Source organism: Lontra canadensis, unplaced genomic scaffold (genome assembly GCF_010015895.1).
Source record: "Lontra canadensis isolate GAN:19392208 unplaced genomic scaffold, GSC_riverotter_1.0 scaffold60, whole genome shotgun sequence".
Classification (NCBI taxonomy): Eukaryota; Metazoa; Chordata; class Mammalia; order Carnivora; family Mustelidae; genus Lontra; species Lontra canadensis.
In genome coordinates, this window is record NW_022631054.1 from 6,117,576 (window position 1) to 6,135,371 (window position 17,796).

Here is a 17,796-nt window from a genome sequence, read left to right on the forward strand (position 1 = left end):
CCTGGCACATGGTAGATGCTCAGTACATAGATTTGTTGAAAGAATGAATGAACAGGATTGTGAGGATCAGATACAGCACGACCCAGGTAAAGCACCTCGCATGGTTCTTGCATGGTCCCCCAGGAGGCACACCCAAACAGCAGCTGTTGCTATGCAGGTCACTCGAGGAGTGACTTGAGGCAAATACCCTCCCTTCTCTGAAGATACTCCCTTATCTGTACTATGAAAGCACTGAAAGCATTTCTGGCTCTTATTTTCTGTATTACTAGGCGGAGCATGCAGAAACCGCTCAATAAATGTTTTCTCAGGAGATGCAGCACAAGAGTGAGTTGCCTCATGGGGCCTGGTTCCGCTCTGCCCTTTACCCTGTGGGGAAGATGGGGCCTCCTTCTGATCCCTCCTACGTTCAGCTCCAGAAGCCCAGCGGGTATGTGGACCGGCTCGGGCGCTCTCCCGAGCGGAAGCAGAAGCCCCAGGAGCAGGGAAAGAATGTGGGTTTGGGGAAAGCCGGCAATGGAGGGGCAGGCCGGGGAATGGGCCGTTTAAGAACCAGGTCCGGGCTGAGAGACGGCCCGGCAGCCTGGGACAGCGACTCGGGGACCGGCGGTGAGGAGCTTCAAAGGGGCGGGCGGATGAGGCAGGCCCGGGTCAGTGAGTGGCCGCGGGGCCCGGGCGGAGAGGGCGCGGGAGCACAGGGCGGGGAATGTGGGGGTGTGAATTGGCCTGGGAACCCCGCGGCCGCACGGGAGGAGTTGCGGGGGGGGAGGGACCCAGAAGGAGGGCGCTGGGGGCAGTGCGGGGGGGGGGGCGCCGGGCTGCGGCCCGGCAGGGGCGCGCGGGGAGCGAGGCAGCGGCCGCGGGTGGGGTGCGGGGCGGGGGGAGCGCGCATCGAGGGGCGGGGGGCGGCGTCGGCGCCGGGGGTGGGGGAGCGGGTTGGGCGGCTGCGCCGGCTCCGCTTCAGCCGCTGCCGCTAGGGCGCGGGGGGCGGGGGGCTCGGCGCCGCGAGCTCGGCCATTGTGGGAGCCGCTCCCCTCGGCTCCTCTGCGCACCAGCCCGGGGCGCGCCCCGCCGCCGCCGCCGCCTTTGCTGCTGCCGCCGGCCGGTCTCCCCTGCTCCGGCTCCCAAGGTAAGGCGCGGGGCGCGGGGCTGGCTGCAGGCTCCCTGCCTGTCCACCGGGTGCGCGGCGGCGGCGGGGCGCGGTGCTGGATGGCGCGGGGCGGCCGCGCCCGAGCCCGGGCGGCCGGCGGCAGCGGGGAGGCGGCTTGACAGGCGCGGGCATCGCGGCCGCCCGGGCCTCGCACCTGCAGCCCCAGCGGCCCGGGCGGGCGAGCGCCAAGCGCGCGGGGCGGGGGTCTCCCCGCGGCGGGCGCTGCCCGGGCCAGAGGGAGGCGTGTTCTCCGGGAAGATGGTACGCCGAGCCCTCTCGGGACGGGCGAGACAGCTGCGGAGCGGCCAGGGCCCGGCCGGGGAAGGCGCTTCCCGGCCCCAGGTCTCCGCCGCGGGCCTGGGCGCCCGCTCGGCTCCCGGTCGCGCGTCCGCATGGCGCGGCCCCGCTCTTTGTCAGCCGCGCGCGGCAGGCACGCGGACCCACCCGCGGGGCCCCGGGTTCGCGGGCGCGCCCCTCCCCCACTGCGGGGCAGGGGTAGGGGGCCGGGGGCGGGAGGGCCTCAGCGGGCGAGAGCCGGGTGAGGTGCCTGTCGCGCACCGGGCCTACGGCCTTGGGAGTGGGCTGGGGGCGTGGGCGCGCTCTCCGGCGACTCGGGGGCTGATGGAGTGACTCAGGTGAGCGAGGGGTGGGGCGAGAGCCCCGAGGTCAAACAGGTGTTTGCGAGGGGAGGCTGACTGACCCGGGTAGAGCTGGGGAGAGACGGTCTCCCTGGGACGAGGCTGGGGATGTGCCGGCCTTTGTAGTAAATGGGCGTCTTGGGGAGGAATGGGCGGTTCTGGCTTGAAGCAGGTGGTCTGAGAGGAGGGGCGTTTTCCTGGCCGCTGCTGACGCTGGGGAGGGAAGCCTGGCCTGAATTTCCCCCGAGGCGGGGGCAGTCGCTTGGGCACCGGACCTGGCTGTGGGAGGCGGGCACCAGAAGTAATTGCGGGAAGGGGGGAATGCTAGGATAAAAGGCAGAGCTGTGCCAGATCCTGGGTCCTTTCCTTTCTGTGGCTAGATTCCTTCTTGATGTTCCATGGGAAAAGGGCCCGAATGCTTCCCGCACAGGAGGGGCCCTGGAAGGGCTGTTCTATCTGCCCGTGGCTGCTTGGAGGCCTCCTGCAAACGTTTGATGTTTCTTTTGTTATCTTTTCACATTCTGTGCTTCTGGTGGGGATCTACCAATGACCCAGGAGCCCGCCCCTGCCCCTTGCTCCCTCCAGGCTGAGATTCCCAGAATCTGGGAGGAGCTGTACCCAGAGACCTAGGTGCAGGTATTCCCCATAAGGGAAAGCTGACCGTCTCCCCCCAACCTGGACCCTAGAGCCAAAGTGAGAGCTGCTTAGTTGAGCTGGATTTGGGGCCTGCAGGGAGGCTGGTAGCTGAAGGCATGCACCATCCACGCTCTGATGAGGCCGCTGAGGTGGTGGGCCATGTGTAGCAGATGGTTCTGGGAAAGGAGCTTGGCTTGGCTGAGGGACGGCTGCCCAGTCTGGCTGGTGGAGCCCAGCTGGCCCCAGAGTGGTTGTGTTTCCATTCAGATCTCTCCACTAGCTAAAATGACCAGAAAAACTTTCTGTACCACCTCCCCCACCCCCATGCTGTGCCACTTATTCCCACAACAGTCCTTGGAATAAGCAAATGAACATTTTATCTAACACCCATTGTGTGCCCTGTGTGGTTCCAGCCAGTTTTAGATTTGCATTTCACTATGTTCTTAAAACATCCTCTAAGGTGAAATAGTGCCCCCATTTTGCTGATGAGGAAACTGAGTCCCAGAGAGGTGAAGTGACTTGCCCCAGACCACACCAGTTGTAAAGTGGCCAGACCAGAGTTGACACGTAGGTTGGTCTTACTTCAAGTTCAATACTTTTCTCAATAGACTTGGCCAAAGATGGAATGAGACAGATGTAGAATTTCTGTCTTTTCTAGCTCAAGCTTTGTTTCAGGCCTGCCAGTGAGATCGTGCTTTAGCTTTTTGAAAATACTTCCCATCTGCTGCCCCATTTTATCCTTACAACATTCCTGGGAGGTAGGTCGAACAGGAATGGAACAGTAGATGCCGTCCATTAAGTGCTTACTAGACACCGTGCCCTGTTCCGCGCTTTACCTGCAGGATCTCATTTGTGCCTTGCAAACAGCCCTGGGAGGTGTAGGTGCTATCATCATCCCCACTTTACAGATGAGGATGCTGAGGCTCAGAGGTCAAATAGCTTCCTCAGGGCAGAACCTGAATCCACGTCTTATGATCTGTGGGACTTGAAAGGTCCAAATGACCAACTAACAATAGTAGCGCTTATTAGGAATAGGAGCTTAACTTTTACAGAGTATTTTCAGGTTTATTTATTTATTTATCTATTTATTTTAAAGGTTTTATTTATTTCTTTTGAGAGAGAGAGAGTAGGGGGAGGCACGGAGGGAGAGGGAGAGAGAGAATCTCCAGCAGGCTCCCCACTGAGCGCAGAGCCTGATGAGGGACTGGTCCCCACGACCCTGAGATTATGACCTGAGGCGAAACCAACAGTCGGACGTTCAACTAACTGAGCCACCCAGGCTCCCTGAGTACTTTCATATTTATGAACATCTTTACATATTACGTCCTGGGATTTCTGTCAACCCCTGTGAATTCATTTGGCCCTGCATTATCATCACCCCATTTTCCAGATGAAGAAACTGAGATTCAGAGGTCAAGTCAATGGCAGAACTAGGACTAGCACCTGCTTCCCAAGTCCCAGTGTGCCTTATATGACCGACCCCCTCACCTGCTCATGTGCTCTCCTCTCTCCCACAGACCACCTGTCCCTGGGCTCCCAGACCCTCCCACGGCAACCCCTGCCTGGGCGATGTCTTCCTCAGACGAAGAGACGCTCAGTGAGCGGTCCTGCCGGAGTGAGCGGTCCTGCCGGAGTGAGAGATCGTACAGGAGCGAGAGGTCAGGGAGCCTCTCCCCATGTCCCCCCGGGGACACCTTACCCTGGAACCTTCCACTGCATGAGCAGAAGAAGCGGAAGAGCCAGGACTCGGTGCTGGACCCTGCGGAGCGGGCCGTGGTCAGAGTCGCTGGTAAGAGAGGCCCTAGTGAGCAGGGTGGCAGGAGGCAAGGTGACACTGGGCCTGTGTGCACCGGCTGGGGGCAGGTCATGCAGGGGGCCTCCTGGGGCGCTCTGACAAGCCAGCTGGAGTCCAACTTGGCATTGTTACTGTTGGAAAGATGATGGAATAACGTTAAAGAAAAACCCAAGATGGTAGACTCTGCCATTCCTCACCCCTGTGAGCTGGCCAGAGGCCTGGATGCAGTTTTGCACCTTCTCCATCTTTGTCCCCACGCAGTTGCCTTCGTGGTCTACGCACCATTCTGGATCTGACTTTTTTCACTTACTCTTATAACCAAATGATTTTCCATATTACACCTTAGGCTTTAGAGTTACCATTTATAAAGGCTATGTAACATTTCATGATTTTAAAAATCCTACTCATTTTCTAATTTTTTTTTTTTTTTGCCACAATAGACAGTGATGCAAAGAACATCTTTATGAATAATAGCACTTGACTTCTGTTGAGTTATTTCCTTGGAGTAAGTCCTTGGAGAGGGCAGTTTCATTCACACTGCTTTCTGCTGCTTAGCCTCCCTGCTGCTCGAGGGCTGGGGATGCCTGCTGCTGTGGGATATGCCCGCTTCTCTGCTAGCAGGTGAACTGAGCCGGCAGGGCCTCCCTCAGGGCCACAGTCAGGAGTGCAGGCCCCGCAGTCAGGGAGGGGAAGTGCTGGCCAGTGATCCTGCCACCAGCCAGCTGTGTGGCTCTAGGCAAGTCTCCTGTCCTCTCTGAGCCTCACTTTCCTCAGCTTGAGACTGCTTCCTGTGCCGAGCTGCCTTGAGGATGAGATGAGATAATGTATGGAAAGCTCTCAGCACTGTTTCTGGGTCAGGAAAGTGGGGGGGAGTGTTGTGGAGTGCTCCCTCTGCTGCTTCCTCTAGGGTATCCAAGCCTCCTCCGGGAGCTATGCTTAGCGTCCCCCGCTGCCAGCGGGCCCAGAGTACAGAGGCCAAGCTAGACTAAGCCGGGCAGCAGCTAGTTCAGTGACATCATCCACTTTCATTCCTTCACCAAGGCCTGTCCTGCTCCCTCTTTGGTGTCTCTCAACAAATGCCCCGGCCAGCCTCTGCTTTGTCCCCTCCCACCTGGGTCTTCCAACCTGCACCTCTCAGTTCTCGTGGTCTTGACCCTCTTCCATGTGACTCACAAGAGTATTTCATTCTAAAATGTGAACCTGATCTTGTTTGTCACTCAGCTGCTTCTGAGCCTTCTTTGGCTCTTCCTTGCCTGGGGAATAGAGGCCGCTGAAATCAGGGCCCTCCTGAGCTTCACCTTCTGCTGTCTCGGCCTCTAAGCACCTTGTCACACTGAGATGTACCTTGACCCCTAGAGCTGTGCGCCTTGCGGGCTCAGACCTCCCATGATGTAGCTTTCTGCTCTGTAAGGCACTGGGAAAGTGCGACCTCGTCTGTCACCAGTACCCCCAGCGGCATCCAGAGCTCCCTCCTCCGCTCTTGTATTCATATTTTTCCCTCCCCTGTTCTCCCTTGTACAGCTCAGCAGTTATTCCCCAGGGAACCTGTCACTCCCTCAGGACTGTTAGCAATGCCAGACCATGTCTTGCTTCTGTGTTTGCCCCCAGCTGCTTGCACAGGGCCTTGTGCGTGTTGGAGATCAACGAGCCCCGAATGATGGAAGGAGTGCAAGGAGCGTTTTGGGGAGAATGTGTGACCAATTGTGAGTGATCCAGGAGCAGGCAGTGAGCTGTAAAGGGATGCTAGGTAGGGAGAGGGTTCTGTGGGCTCAAGTCCTGAAGGGAGGGTTTTAGCAGAAGGTGATCTTCCAAGGAGGAGACCTGGCAGGCAAGCTGGAGAGTTTACACTGCTTTTGTGGGCAGCAGGAAGCCCTTGGAGAAGGGTCTTCCATCCTCCTCAAGACGTCTGGACCTGTGGCATCAGCCAGTCCGGAGAGTTTCCCAGCTGTCTCTAGGACGCCGGGAGGGCTTTACTTGTCTCCAACCTTGAGGGGCCCCAACCAAGGAGTCTCAGGACCCACAAAGCTCTCATTTTCCTGAAGGTGGCCTCCTCCATCCGTATGCTCTCTAGCCCCATCCTCCACCACGTAGACATACTTCTAGGTCCCTTTGGGGTGAGTTCCCCTTCCAGGCTGCTCTGAGGGGCCCCACGGGATGATTTGCCTGTTGTTCAATATTGCAAGTCTAGCACAGGAGTGGGGCGGGCTTGAGAGGGCTTGGGCCCCAGGCAACGTCTCTAAAGGTGCTGCTGGGTCCACTAAGCAGAGGGGCAGCGGGCACTGTGTTGTGTTTCCGGCATCGATGCTGATCTTCTGTACCTCCTGATGCTGCCAAATGACAATCCTGGGGAGGGGGCTGGGCCAGGGAGGCTGAAAATGTGGAGACTGTCATGGTTAAAAATAACTCGTGTGCTGCAGTTGGGCGTGTTTCGTTAGCAGCAGAGAAGAGGCGGGCCGGCTGCTGCAGGGCCTGGCTGCAATCTTACTGTGATTTCGGAGCATTGGTGGGGGTTCGACCAGTGTTATTGAAAAGGCAGCCTGGAAAAAAAATAAAAAATAAAAAAATAAAAGGCAGCCTGGCTTCTTCGGGGGCTGCTTCCTGTGAGGTGCCAGAAGGGCATGCCTGGGAGATCCTGGGTGCTCCGAGTCTCTCTGAAGTCACAACCTTCATTCTGGGAGGAAATGAAGTCAGTCTGGCCCTGGGAGCCAGCTGTGGCCCATACAGTTTTCTCCTCCCCATGGGTCTGGGTGTGAAGCCAAGTGGGGGTGTCTGAATCAGTCTTACCAAATGCAGAGACCTCCCTCCTTCCCTGGCCCCATTCAGCATCCTGCGCTTGAGAGGCCTGATTGGGGGCGGGGGAGGAGGGGCCCTGCTGGTCACACATGTCGGACCAGAGAGGCGTGTCAGGACGAGAAACCTGCTGATCTCAGTCTACAAAGCCCACACAGGTTCTGGGGCCTGCATGCGTGCTGTAACCCGATTCTTCCCATCCTCATCCTTTCCCGCCAGTTTCTCTCTCTCTTGGCCAGCCCTGTTCTCAACTCCTTAAGTCTCTCCCCATTACAACGGAACAATAGTCCATTACCAAGAAAGCCGGTTTCTGTCCATCTGTGTTTTGGTTTGCATAGAGATTTCACAATAACTGCGAGTTAGGTAGGACTTGTGTTAGGATCTGAGGCCCAGAGGATTTAAACAACTTGCCTGTAGTCACACCCTGGCAGAGACAGGGCCTCTGACTCTGGGTACACTGTTATTTCCATTTCCTCAGGCAACGTGTGGCAACCGGGCCAGGCTGAATCTTGTGCAGGTGACAATCTAAAAAGCTGAGCCGGTCTCCAGACTCACCTGAGAGCCCTCCTGCTCACTTCTGGTGGAGATCTCAAGATCCTGGCCTATAAAAAGGCAGAGAAAAAGATCTCTGAAACTTTGCCTCTTTGAAGACCTCTGGCTCTCTGTTACTGCCCAACCAGCTTTAGTGATAGCCTTAACTCATTGGCAGGAGGCAACAAGGAATGGGAGGGACTGAAGAAGGTAGTCTTCCAAGGACCACAACCCCACAGGAGAGGAAAGAAGGTTGTATATCTTGGGGCTTGTGGGGCGCTCCCCACTCCCCAGAGAAAAGCTGGGTGTAGGACAGAGTGTCACACAGTTGCACGCTGTACAGTTCTAAGGGGGCGCCATTCCTCCTTTCTGTCATTGTGGCTTTGTATATTTATTATGACAAATTTCCTGCAGATGGCAGTAAAGTGTCTGGAAGAAGAGATCCCCTTTGGGCCGGGACTGGGCTGGGTGCAGGAAGAATTCCCCATCCACCTATCAATCCGGTATTCATCCACTTAACCTCACATCTTCAGGACCCTCCCTATTCTCAGCATTGATATTCAAAGATGGCTGAAGATGTGGTCCCTTCTTCACAAAGCTCAGTCTGGTTGAGAGGACGACAAGGAAAAAATAATTACATTCATGTGTGCACTGTGAAACAGGGGAGCAGAGGGACTCAGGGCTAAGGACTGGCCTCCTAGTTAACCAGCAGAAAGCAATCCACCCCTCAGCAGGTGCTGGTGAAATCATCATTCCCAACATCTTCTCCCATGTGGCCTCCCTCAGAAAGCCTTCCCTGATCCCTCCAGTCAGACAGCAATTATATCTCTGCCCAGCCCTTGTTTCAGTTGATTTATGTTATAGTTCATTGTTTCCGCCACCAGATCTAGAGGTTGCTATAGTCAGGAGTCCCATCTTACCCTGCCTGGTGTTGCCCCAGAATCTCACCCTGAAAGCATGGGCTTACTAGAATCTAGAAGCCTGGTGAGGGCCATGAGATGCAGCTCCAATGCTGGTTGGCCCTGCTTTGAGAGCTCACCTCACCTCCGCTGCTGGAGTCTCTCAAGGGCTTCCCTTTGGGGAGCCAGTGTTTGAGAGCTTATGCCTGGTCAGAGGAAGGGGCCTGCTTCTCTGCACCCATGCATCTCTCCTCCAGGATGGAAGCTCTGAGAAGGAGCCTCTTTGCTTGTTCGTTCATTCATTTGTTCAATAAAAAAATGGATTTAGCCCCAGTTAGGTGCCAGGCCCAGTGGAGACAAGTGGACCTAGAGGAAGAAAACTTGGGTGAGGGCACCTGGGTGGCTCAGTGTGTTGGGCCTCTGCCTTCGGCTCAGGTCATGATCTCAGGGTCCTGGGATCGAGCCCTGTGTCGGGCTCTCTGCTCGGCGGGGAGCCTGCTTCCTCCTCTCTCCCTCTTTGCCTGCCTCTCTGCCTGCTTGTGATCTCTCTCTGTCAAATAAATAAATAAAATCTTAAAAAAAAAAAAAGAAAAGAAAACTTGGGTGAAAGACTTCACTTCCTAGAGCCTCAGTTTCCTTGTCTATAAAAGGGAGATGTTGGCATCTGCTTTGAATGATCATTGAGTGAGAGTCGGGACGTGTTAGACAACACGGGTTAACATGCCCGTTACTGCACTTGTGAGCTCTCTGGGCCACTAGGAGAGTCAATGGAGTCTCCAGAAAGGCAGCAGTTTCCCAGGTGAGCCAGGGAGGGGCCCTGGGCCTCTTAATTCCATCCCTTTCTTTTGTTCACACTAGGGCTTTGTCAGAGGGCAGGTGGAAAGGCTTTTTTTTTTTTTCTGGCCAAACCATGTTGGGAAGAAAGGAAAGCAGGGGCAGGAAAGGGAGCCCTAAAAACAATTCCACTGGGAACCCTTACTCCAGAGCCACCAGTCTTGCTTGCCCCAGGTTCTTTGACCTTTGCACCCAGGGAGGTCCTCTTACTTCCTAGCTTCTCTGCTTCTTCCTGGCAGTATCCTCCGGAGTCCCCTGATCCTATCCTGGAGCTTGGTTTCGGTAGCAGGAAAGTCCCATGAAAGTGGGGCAGAAAGAATTGTAGCTCCACTCCCCAGCCCTTTGAAAGTGAATCTGGGTCACAGTAGCTGCAGGGATGGAAAGTGACCACGTGGGCAGAATTTTGTGCAGGCAGCAGAAAAGACAGCCTGACTGTCTTTCGTCTGAGGCTCAGGGTCTTTGTGGGACCCCAGCTGGCAAAGGAAGGTGATTGCCACATTGCATGGTGTCAGCTTTGTGCTGTTGGTTTTCCATCATGCTTTTCCAGTGACTTCCCAGGTGACACGGAGACAGGTTTGGAATGGCAGTCTGACTCATGCCTCTCTGTTCTGGAGCAGCTAAGGGCTGAGGTTAGGAATGTGGAGGAAGGACTGGTTCATTCGGGGGCTACGGAAGCCTGTCATTTCTCAGTCCCACAGGGTTAGCGATGACATGACACCAGAGGAGCTGACTGTACAGTGGAATCTAGGGCTGCGTTTTCTTTTGTTGCCGCAGCCTTCCAGCCGGGAAGAGGTCTGTGAACGTATCTGGATGGGGGGAGTATTAATAACCCACCACCACCAAAGTGCGATCCTGCACCCGGCCAGTTGCTGCGGCTAGGACCTGCCGTGATTTGGCCCTGAGTCTGCCAGTTGCCACCTGTCAGGTAGAAGTGGGCCAGCTTCCTGGCTCTGCCTTGGCGCTCCTGCAGGAGCAGAGATGGTGCACCTGGCTGCAGTCTCTGCCTGGACTTAGGAGGCTGCTGCAGAGACGGTCTGGCAGCCCCTGTAACCTGAAAACCAATGATGGGTAGAAGTTTCTGTCCTCAGCTGTGTCTCACCCCTACTCAAGAAGATACCAGGGTTTTGCCTTGTGTCTAGGGGGAGGTTCTGCCTGGAGCCTCAGTGGGTGTGTCTCTGGGCATTCCTTTCCCTCTGCATTCCCTCCTTACTCGTCTCCTCCCTCTCGTGCTCACTCTTCTATTCATTCACTCAAGGGCATGGCTTTGGGAGTCAGCTGGAGTCCCAGTTCCAGTTCTATCACTTGCCAGTTGGGTGAGCCTGAGGAAATGACTAACCTCACTGAGCCTCACTTTCCCACAGTTAAAATGGGGGGACCAAGAGTGCCACTGCAGAGTCTCATGGGGTGGGTTAAATGAGATAGTGAGAGTGAAGTGCTTGGCTCAATGCCTGCTAGGTAACCAGCACTAGATACACATTAACCATTCCATGAATGTCATTCATTTGCTCATACACTTGTTCACTAATTCATGAATGCATCGATTCATTCCTTTTCTTATTCATTGATCATGCATTTGCTTGTTTGCCACATATTTCTAGAGCTGCTTTGTGCTAGGCTCCAACTGGGCTTCAGAACCCAGCTCCCTCCTGTGCAGGCAGCCAGCACGCATCCTGAGCTGAGCACGTGGCAAGCCAGAGTTATCTGGAAGTTCCAATGGGAAGGCCTTTTTCCCTACTTCTGCCCCCACTGCTAGCTTAGCACTATGATAGCATTTGATCTGGGACTTGGGAAAGAAATAAGACTGCCAGGACAACATGAAGAGAAAGGGCATATCTCTGTTGTTTGTTTCTATTCCTGTTCTCCTCTCTTCGGCCTTAGCAGAAAGGAAGGAAGGGAAATGAAGAGCGAACAGCCGGGAGGAATTAGGAATTAAAGAATTCAGTGGGTGGTTTGGGGATTTGAACTCTGGACTCAGTCCAGGAGCTCCTAGTTGCTGATGTCAGCTGGGATCCCCTAGTAAATAATAGTTGTAAAAGCCACTGTATATTGAGTCCTATATGTGTGCCTATATCATTCAGTCCTCCCAGAACCCTGGGAACTAGTTGCTACTCTCCCGGTATTACAGTAAGGAGGAGAAGGAACTTGTCTGAGGTCAGACAGTAAGGGGCTAGTGGAGCTGGGGTTCAGCATCGCTGAATGTGTATGGCGCCCCCTGGTTGCTGTGGCTTAGGTTGGCCTAACTCCAAATTCCCGGCCTAACTCTAAATTCCCCACCTTCTTCAGAACATTTCAAACATACACTAAAGTTGTGGGAATAGTATAGTGAACCCCCATCACCCAGATTCAAGAATGATCAATTCATGGCCAATCTTATTTCGGCCATGCACCTCATTTCTGCCTCCCCAATTACAGAGTTGGAAGTTCCAGTAATCACACACTTTCACCGCCTCACATTTAAACTATCATATTGGGGTGCCTGGGTGGCTCAGTGGGTTAAGCCTCTGCCTTGGGCTCAGGTCATGATCTCAGAGTCCTGGGATCAAGCCCTGCATCAGGCGTTCTGCTCAGCAGGGAGCCTGCCCTCCCTCCCCACCTACCTCTGCCTGCTTGTGATTTCTCTCTCTGTCAAATAAATAAATAAAATCTATCATATTGCCTTTTCCCCTGTAGTCAATATATTGGTTTATCTGTTCAGTAGTCATATCTTAATGGGAACCATCCCACTCAACCCATTTCCCAGAGGCATCATGTGGGACTCTGACTTCTGAATGCCAGGGCCCCACATGTCCCTTCCAGTGTTGCTTATCTGATCTTCTGGCCCTTCCAGCTTGCAGTTCATGCCCTACTCCCGGAATACGCAGAGCTGGGCTCAAGCAGTCCTGGCTCTGTGTCTGGAAATTTGATTTCTGAAGTGAAATCTGTTTGTTTTGCCTAAACCACTTCAAATGAATCAGGACCCTGCCAGTGTAATTAAGAAAGTCCCCTGAAGATGGATTTCAAAGATTCAGTCTTAAGATACTGAACTTGAGATGCATTAGGACTGAATACTTTAAAATCATAGAGGGAAGGGATTCTGGTCTTGTGAGAGGGGCCTGCACCCCAGGCCTGCCCTGATGTTGGTGAGCTGTTTCCTCTCCAGGGCTTCTCTGGGATCCGTACTCAGCTTCCAGGCTACCTCTCACTAACCCTTTAGGGGTTTTTGTCCTGAGGTAGCATTGAATGAGGAAATGTTATTATTTTTTTCCCTTAAGATTTTATTTATATTTTTGAGAGAGAGAGAGAGGTCACTTGAGCATGAGCGGGGTGAGAGGCAGAGGGAAACACAGGCTCTCCGCTGAGCAGGGAGACTGATGAGGGGCTTGATCCTGGGACTCTGGGATCAGAACCTGAGCCGCAGGCAGATGCTTAACTGACTAAGCCGTCCAGGTGCCACAGGCAATGTTATTTCAAGTGGAGGGATTAGCCACAGCGCCTAATTTGGGGAACCTCCCAATTCCCCCAAAGAGTGCAGAGTGCCTATAGCCCTGTTTGGGAGGAACCAAAGAGCCCCTACACAGGATGAGCAGGAAGGGAGATTGGGTGTGGTTGAATGAGTTGGGCTCACATTTGCCTGCTTCCTTCAAGAGAGAAAAAAAAGTGGTTAGAGTCACAGAAAGCCTAGGAGACGGCAGAGGGGCCTAGGTAGCATTCCTAGGTACTACTGATATGTTCTGAATGCCAGGTTTGTGCTTAGTAGATTACAGGCTTCATTTGACCTCATCCTTAAAACAACTTTAGGAGGCAGATATGCCACCGTAGATAGAACAGAAACCCAGAGTCCCATAACTTGCTCCAGGTCTCCTGGCCAGTAAGAGGCCATGCTGGGAATGGCTCTAGCTCTGCCTAGGGCATCCCACTGCCTCCCCCATTACAAGGAAGGGTAGTTTAATAATAGCTAACATCTGCGAGGCACTTCAAGGTTCACGGAGTGCCTTAACTCCCATTATCTCCACTGTGCCTTAGGAAGCCCCGGGCGGGTGAGGCATTCCACGCCCCTTCGGGACAGCTGCCTATCAGAGGTCCAGCTTCTGCTCATTTCCCCATGTAAGGATTGGAGATTCTTTGGCATTGGCTCTGACAATCCAGGGGAGAAGGCCTAGGGAGGCTGAGGTGGAGAGACTTGGCTAGTTGCTATGGTAACCCAGATGGCTGAGTAACCATTTTGAGGGTTGCTATGGTGACGGGCTGCCTGTGGCAGGGATCTTGTCTTCCTGGGTGGCTGGCACCATCCAGACCTCTTAAATTAGCGACGTTGCACTTTCTGAACAGAAGAGGGCAGCATGATGGTGGGCAGACGATTCCTACCCCAGAGCGGTCTGGGAAACTGGAGGCAAAGCTTAGTGTTTTCCAGGGGCTGGGCGGAAAGGGAGTTTTAGCTGGTGATGGAAGATTGGGGGCGCTGAGCCTGGAGGCAGGTGTCCTGAGACTAGAACCGGATGATCTTCTTCCAAGATCTAGCTGAAGGACAGGGCTTTGGGGCAGCCCCTTCAGTGTCTGGTTCCAGCTACTACGGGGGAATGTAAAAGGCACAGGAAACAGCCTACCCCCGCAAGGAGGAACAGAGCGCGTGCGCAGATGCACGGACGCGCACACGCACTACTAGCAAAGAATTTATTTATAAAGCATCCATTAACACAAGTAAAATAATGCAGTAGGAGCCAAGCTGAAGAAGTGCTGGGAGTAAACCTTGTAGAGGTTGGAGGAGGAGCGCTAGCAGAAAGAGAAACATTTTCATTTTCTTCTTTCTCCTCTGCACCTGAAGCCCTTGGCCACTGAGTGGACGCTGAATTGGATTCTCATTTGTCTTGAATCACAGATCTTGCCCACATCTCCCACCCCCATGTCTTCACTTGAGACATCTATGCCTTCAGCAAATATTTCTTGAACGTCTAGTAGATGCGAAGCCTTGTGTTAGGTCCTATGATGAAGGAAGATGAAATAGATGTGTCTCAAAGAACTTCTGAATGAAGGAGGCAGTGATGCAGACACCCACAATACGTGTGGCTGGAGTCCCGGGAGTGAGAGGAAGAAAATGTGGCTGGGATTTTGAGAGGAGTCTCTTCTACCTGGGTTGATTAAAAATAACTTCATGTCATTTTGGGTGAGCTTCCAAGATGGGTAGGATTTTACTAGGTGAAGTTGGGGAGTAAAGGACATTCCAGGCAAAGGCTCAGAGTTTGATTATAGGGGAAGCCCCCACACATGAGGGCATCGCGGGAGGCCAGCCTGTAAAGGAAAGTAGATGTCAAAATATGGAGGACTTTGAATGTCAGGCACAGGTAAGGGACACTGTGGGAGACAAGCACATTCTCTTCTTAAATACTCTAGCCTTCAGCTAGTCAGAAGCCACAGGCAGCTGAGTATTTTAGGATCATCTGGTCCACTCATGCATCCACTGAATCAAAATTTTAAACAAATATTTGACAAGTGCCCTGCACATGCCAGATTATTTGCTAGATGCAGGTCTAGTGAACAAGGCAGACAACAGCCCCGGTCCTCAGGGGAGCTAATGGTTTAGTTAGGATTAAAGACATGGAATTGATAGCTTCAAGTGTGATGGATATTACCAAAGGGGAGTAGAGGGGGTGGGAAGACCTACTAATCCCAGGGATCAAGGCAGGCTTCCCTGCAGGAGTTTCAGCAAAGGTGTGAGTAGGATGAGCCAGGCCAAAAGAGGAGAGCATTGAAGGATTACAGCCTGAGAAAAGAGCAGGTGGGAAGGCCCTGAGGTAAGAGAGCACATGTTTGAGAAGCTGAAAGATGTTGAAAGAGGCTGGACCTTAGAGAGAGGGGCCCTTGGTGAGGCTTGAGTGGGGGAGGATGTGGTGGAAAAGTAAGGCTTTATTTACTTTATTTACCCTTTCTTCCCACTAGATGTCCTTCTGAGTACATCCTGCCTCCTTCAGCTTCCCCACTGCAGCCTCCTTAGAAATGCAATAGCAGAGTCGCCATCAGGAGCAAAGGAAAATCATAGACCTAAAGAAGAGAGCCTCAGAGCTGTCCTGATTGTGTGGTCTGGATATAAATTTAGACTGTTGCTTGGAAAAAACCAGAAACCTTCCCTTCATAGTCTTTCTTCTTCCCATCCCCCCACCCTCCAGCAGCTGCTTTGTTCCTCTATCCTTATAAAATTTTCTCTGTATAAAACAGAAACATCAGCCAAACATGTGGACTTCCCCTTTTCCATTCATTAGACGAATTCATTACTTCAAAATCTCATGGGAGCATTTAAATGCAAATCTTGTCAAGAAAGCTACTTGAGTCTGAGAAGCCCTCCAGCCACAACCCAAACCAGAACTTTCTTCCTTGAATACCATGTTTCTTAAAAGGAATCTCAACCTCTTGCCCTCTCCCCTCTAAGCCCCCTAAGCCTTCAACAAAGTCTGATTCCCAGAACAGACTCTCTCTCCCTTCTTGCCCCTGTCTTTCTTCACTTTTGGCAAGCCTCAGTCACAATTCTTGAGGAACCTGTTTACAAAGTGACACAAGTAGCAGCCCCAGGAGGGGATGGAGGGACTTTTCTATTTACTGTAATGAAAATGAGGCAGATGTCTGGGGTGAGGGTGGAGGTGTGTGTATGTGTATTTATGTCTGGGCCTTCTTAGCCCTACTGGAATAAAATAATATAGGAAATGCAGATGACTCAGCACGGATACAGTCAAGGTCCCCAGAGTTAGCATTTCTATATTCTCTGCTGTTTACGAAAAATGTGCTTATGCCATCAATCTCCAATTCCTTCACCCTGCATTTTCCACTAAGTCTCTTATTTGAAAAATAATAAACCTCAAGCTTGGGGCGCCTGAGTGGCTCAGTTGTTAAGCATCTGCCTTCAGCTCAGGTCTTGATCCCAGGGTCCTGGGATGAGCCCCCCCCCCCCCCCCGCATTGATTGGGCTCCCTGCTCAGCTGGAGGCCTGCTTCTCCCTCTCCCACTGCCTCCCCTCCCCGCCTTGTGTTCCTTCTACCGTCAATCTCTGTCAAATAAATAAATAAAATCTTTAAAAAAAACAAACAACCCAAAACTTCAAGCTTATTCTCCTTCTTTTCTTAAACTGAGCTCACTAGCAGCTGACACCAAACTGTGGTCTAGCTTTTTTTAAGCACAAAGGATTAAACTGGAAGGAAATGAGCCTTTGTCCAAACACCCTCCCTTGTCCCCCCTCTTTTAGGCCCTTCCATATATGATTTTCATGCCTTGAACTTGGGCAGGCCAGCAGAACTTGATGGATGGGGAAAGGTATGATTAATGACTTGCTCACCCGATTTTTGATCATGGTATGATGTGGAAACAACCAGTGTGCTCCTATTAGTGAAAAGCATCATCTCTTGTTACTAATGTGCTGAGTACTGACCAAGTACTTGGCAACTACTCATAGTCCATAAAGAGGCAGGCCTTGTCCCAGGGGGAAGAAGCTCCTCTTTAAAAACCTTGAGAATGGGAACTGAAATGGAAACCCAAGTCCCAATTTTGCCTGTTCAATGTCCCATGAATTCTTTTTTTACTTGCTAATATGCTGCTATTGTGAAATCAGCCAGCTTAACTTTTACCCACAACCACCTCCCCACCCCCTGAAAAATCAAGTTAGCAGACTTGAAGAGGCCCTGGAGGATAATGGCTGGGTGAGGGGAGCTGGGGACAAAAAAAAGATCACCTGCATTTACCTGAGTTACTGGTTCACAGCTGTGGGCCCCCAGTGCCCTCTGTGAATATTGGGACTGAAGGATACACGGATGAATGGAGGATGGGATGACATTGAGAACTCCCTTTCTCAAAATGGTTCCAAATAAATCCCTACCTGTATTTACCAGTTTCCTTCCTTCGCTATCCTTTCCCCTGACGGAAGATGCTTGGCTTCCTTCTTCTTCCCTGACCAGTTAGGTTCCAGGATCCTTTTCTTTGTTCCGTAACATGTCCCCACATTTCTCCCTTCCCATCTAGGTCTCTCTGTTCTGATGGCTGTCACAGCGCCATAATCCTGTTGGGTCCCCCCTCCCCCCAGCCCCCCCGTAGATTTATGTCCTTCTGTCTCTCTTATTCCCCTCACCGTGCGGTCAGAGTCCCGTTTTCATCCTCCCCACCCCCCACGCCGTGGTCATTTCTCAGCTTCTGGCTCCTCATCCTTGGCCTGGTTTACTTCATGGTGCTTGGCGTGCCCTCTCATTTCAAGTTCAGTTTCTTCCGTTTCTGGAAAACCCTTTGTTTCTGGGATTCCGTGTGGCCTCAGTGTGGCCTTCAGCCTCCCACTGCAGCCCTGTCTGGATCCTGCTCCTGTCCTCCTCCTGATCGTGTCTAGCCCCGGATCTATCTAGGTCTTAGCTCTCTCCCTTCCCCTCAGCTTCCTTAGGCCCTTCTCCTGCGGCTGCACAGGCCCGGCCCGGTTTCCTCCAGTCAGGGGCTCCCTCCTTTGTCCCAGCGGCGGGTGTAGGTCAGCGCCGAGCCGGGTGCCCGCCCGCTCGCCCTGTGGCGTCGGCCCGGGGTCTCCCCGCC

At 53.1% G+C, this 17,796-nt stretch overlaps 2 protein-coding genes and 1 long non-coding RNA gene across 26 annotated transcripts in view; 1 reads left to right on the forward strand and 2 right to left on the reverse strand.

Moving 5' to 3' along the window:
* Positions 1 to 542: 542 nt before the first annotated feature.
* On the reverse strand, positions 543 to 1,541 carry LOC116879340 (basic proline-rich protein-like). Its single transcript, XM_032877523.1, has one exon. The coding sequence runs from the start codon at positions 1,539 to 1,541 to the stop codon at positions 543 to 545; it is 999 nt and encodes a 332-aa protein (XP_032733414.1).
* A 2,434-nt stretch (positions 1,542 to 3,975) lies between these two features.
* Positions 3,976 to 17,796, forward strand: part of MACF1 (microtubule actin crosslinking factor 1) — a 337,353-nt gene continuing 323,532 nt past the window's right edge. For all 24 annotated transcript variants that reach the window (XM_032877332.1, XM_032877340.1, XM_032877337.1 and 21 more), the window contains exon 1: positions 3,976 to 4,210. In XM_032877332.1, the coding sequence (XP_032733223.1) occupies positions 3,991 to 4,210 (220 nt within the window). In that variant the 5' untranslated portion in view covers positions 3,976 to 3,990. The remainder of the gene's footprint in view (positions 4,211 to 17,796) is intronic.
* LOC116879270 lies at positions 14,283 to 17,279 on the reverse strand. The gene is made up of 3 exons (XR_004384996.1): positions 16,971 to 17,279; positions 14,877 to 15,007; positions 14,283 to 14,535 (listed from the first exon to the last, which is right to left on the reverse strand). It is a non-coding gene; the product is annotated as an uncharacterized LOC116879270 (long non-coding RNA).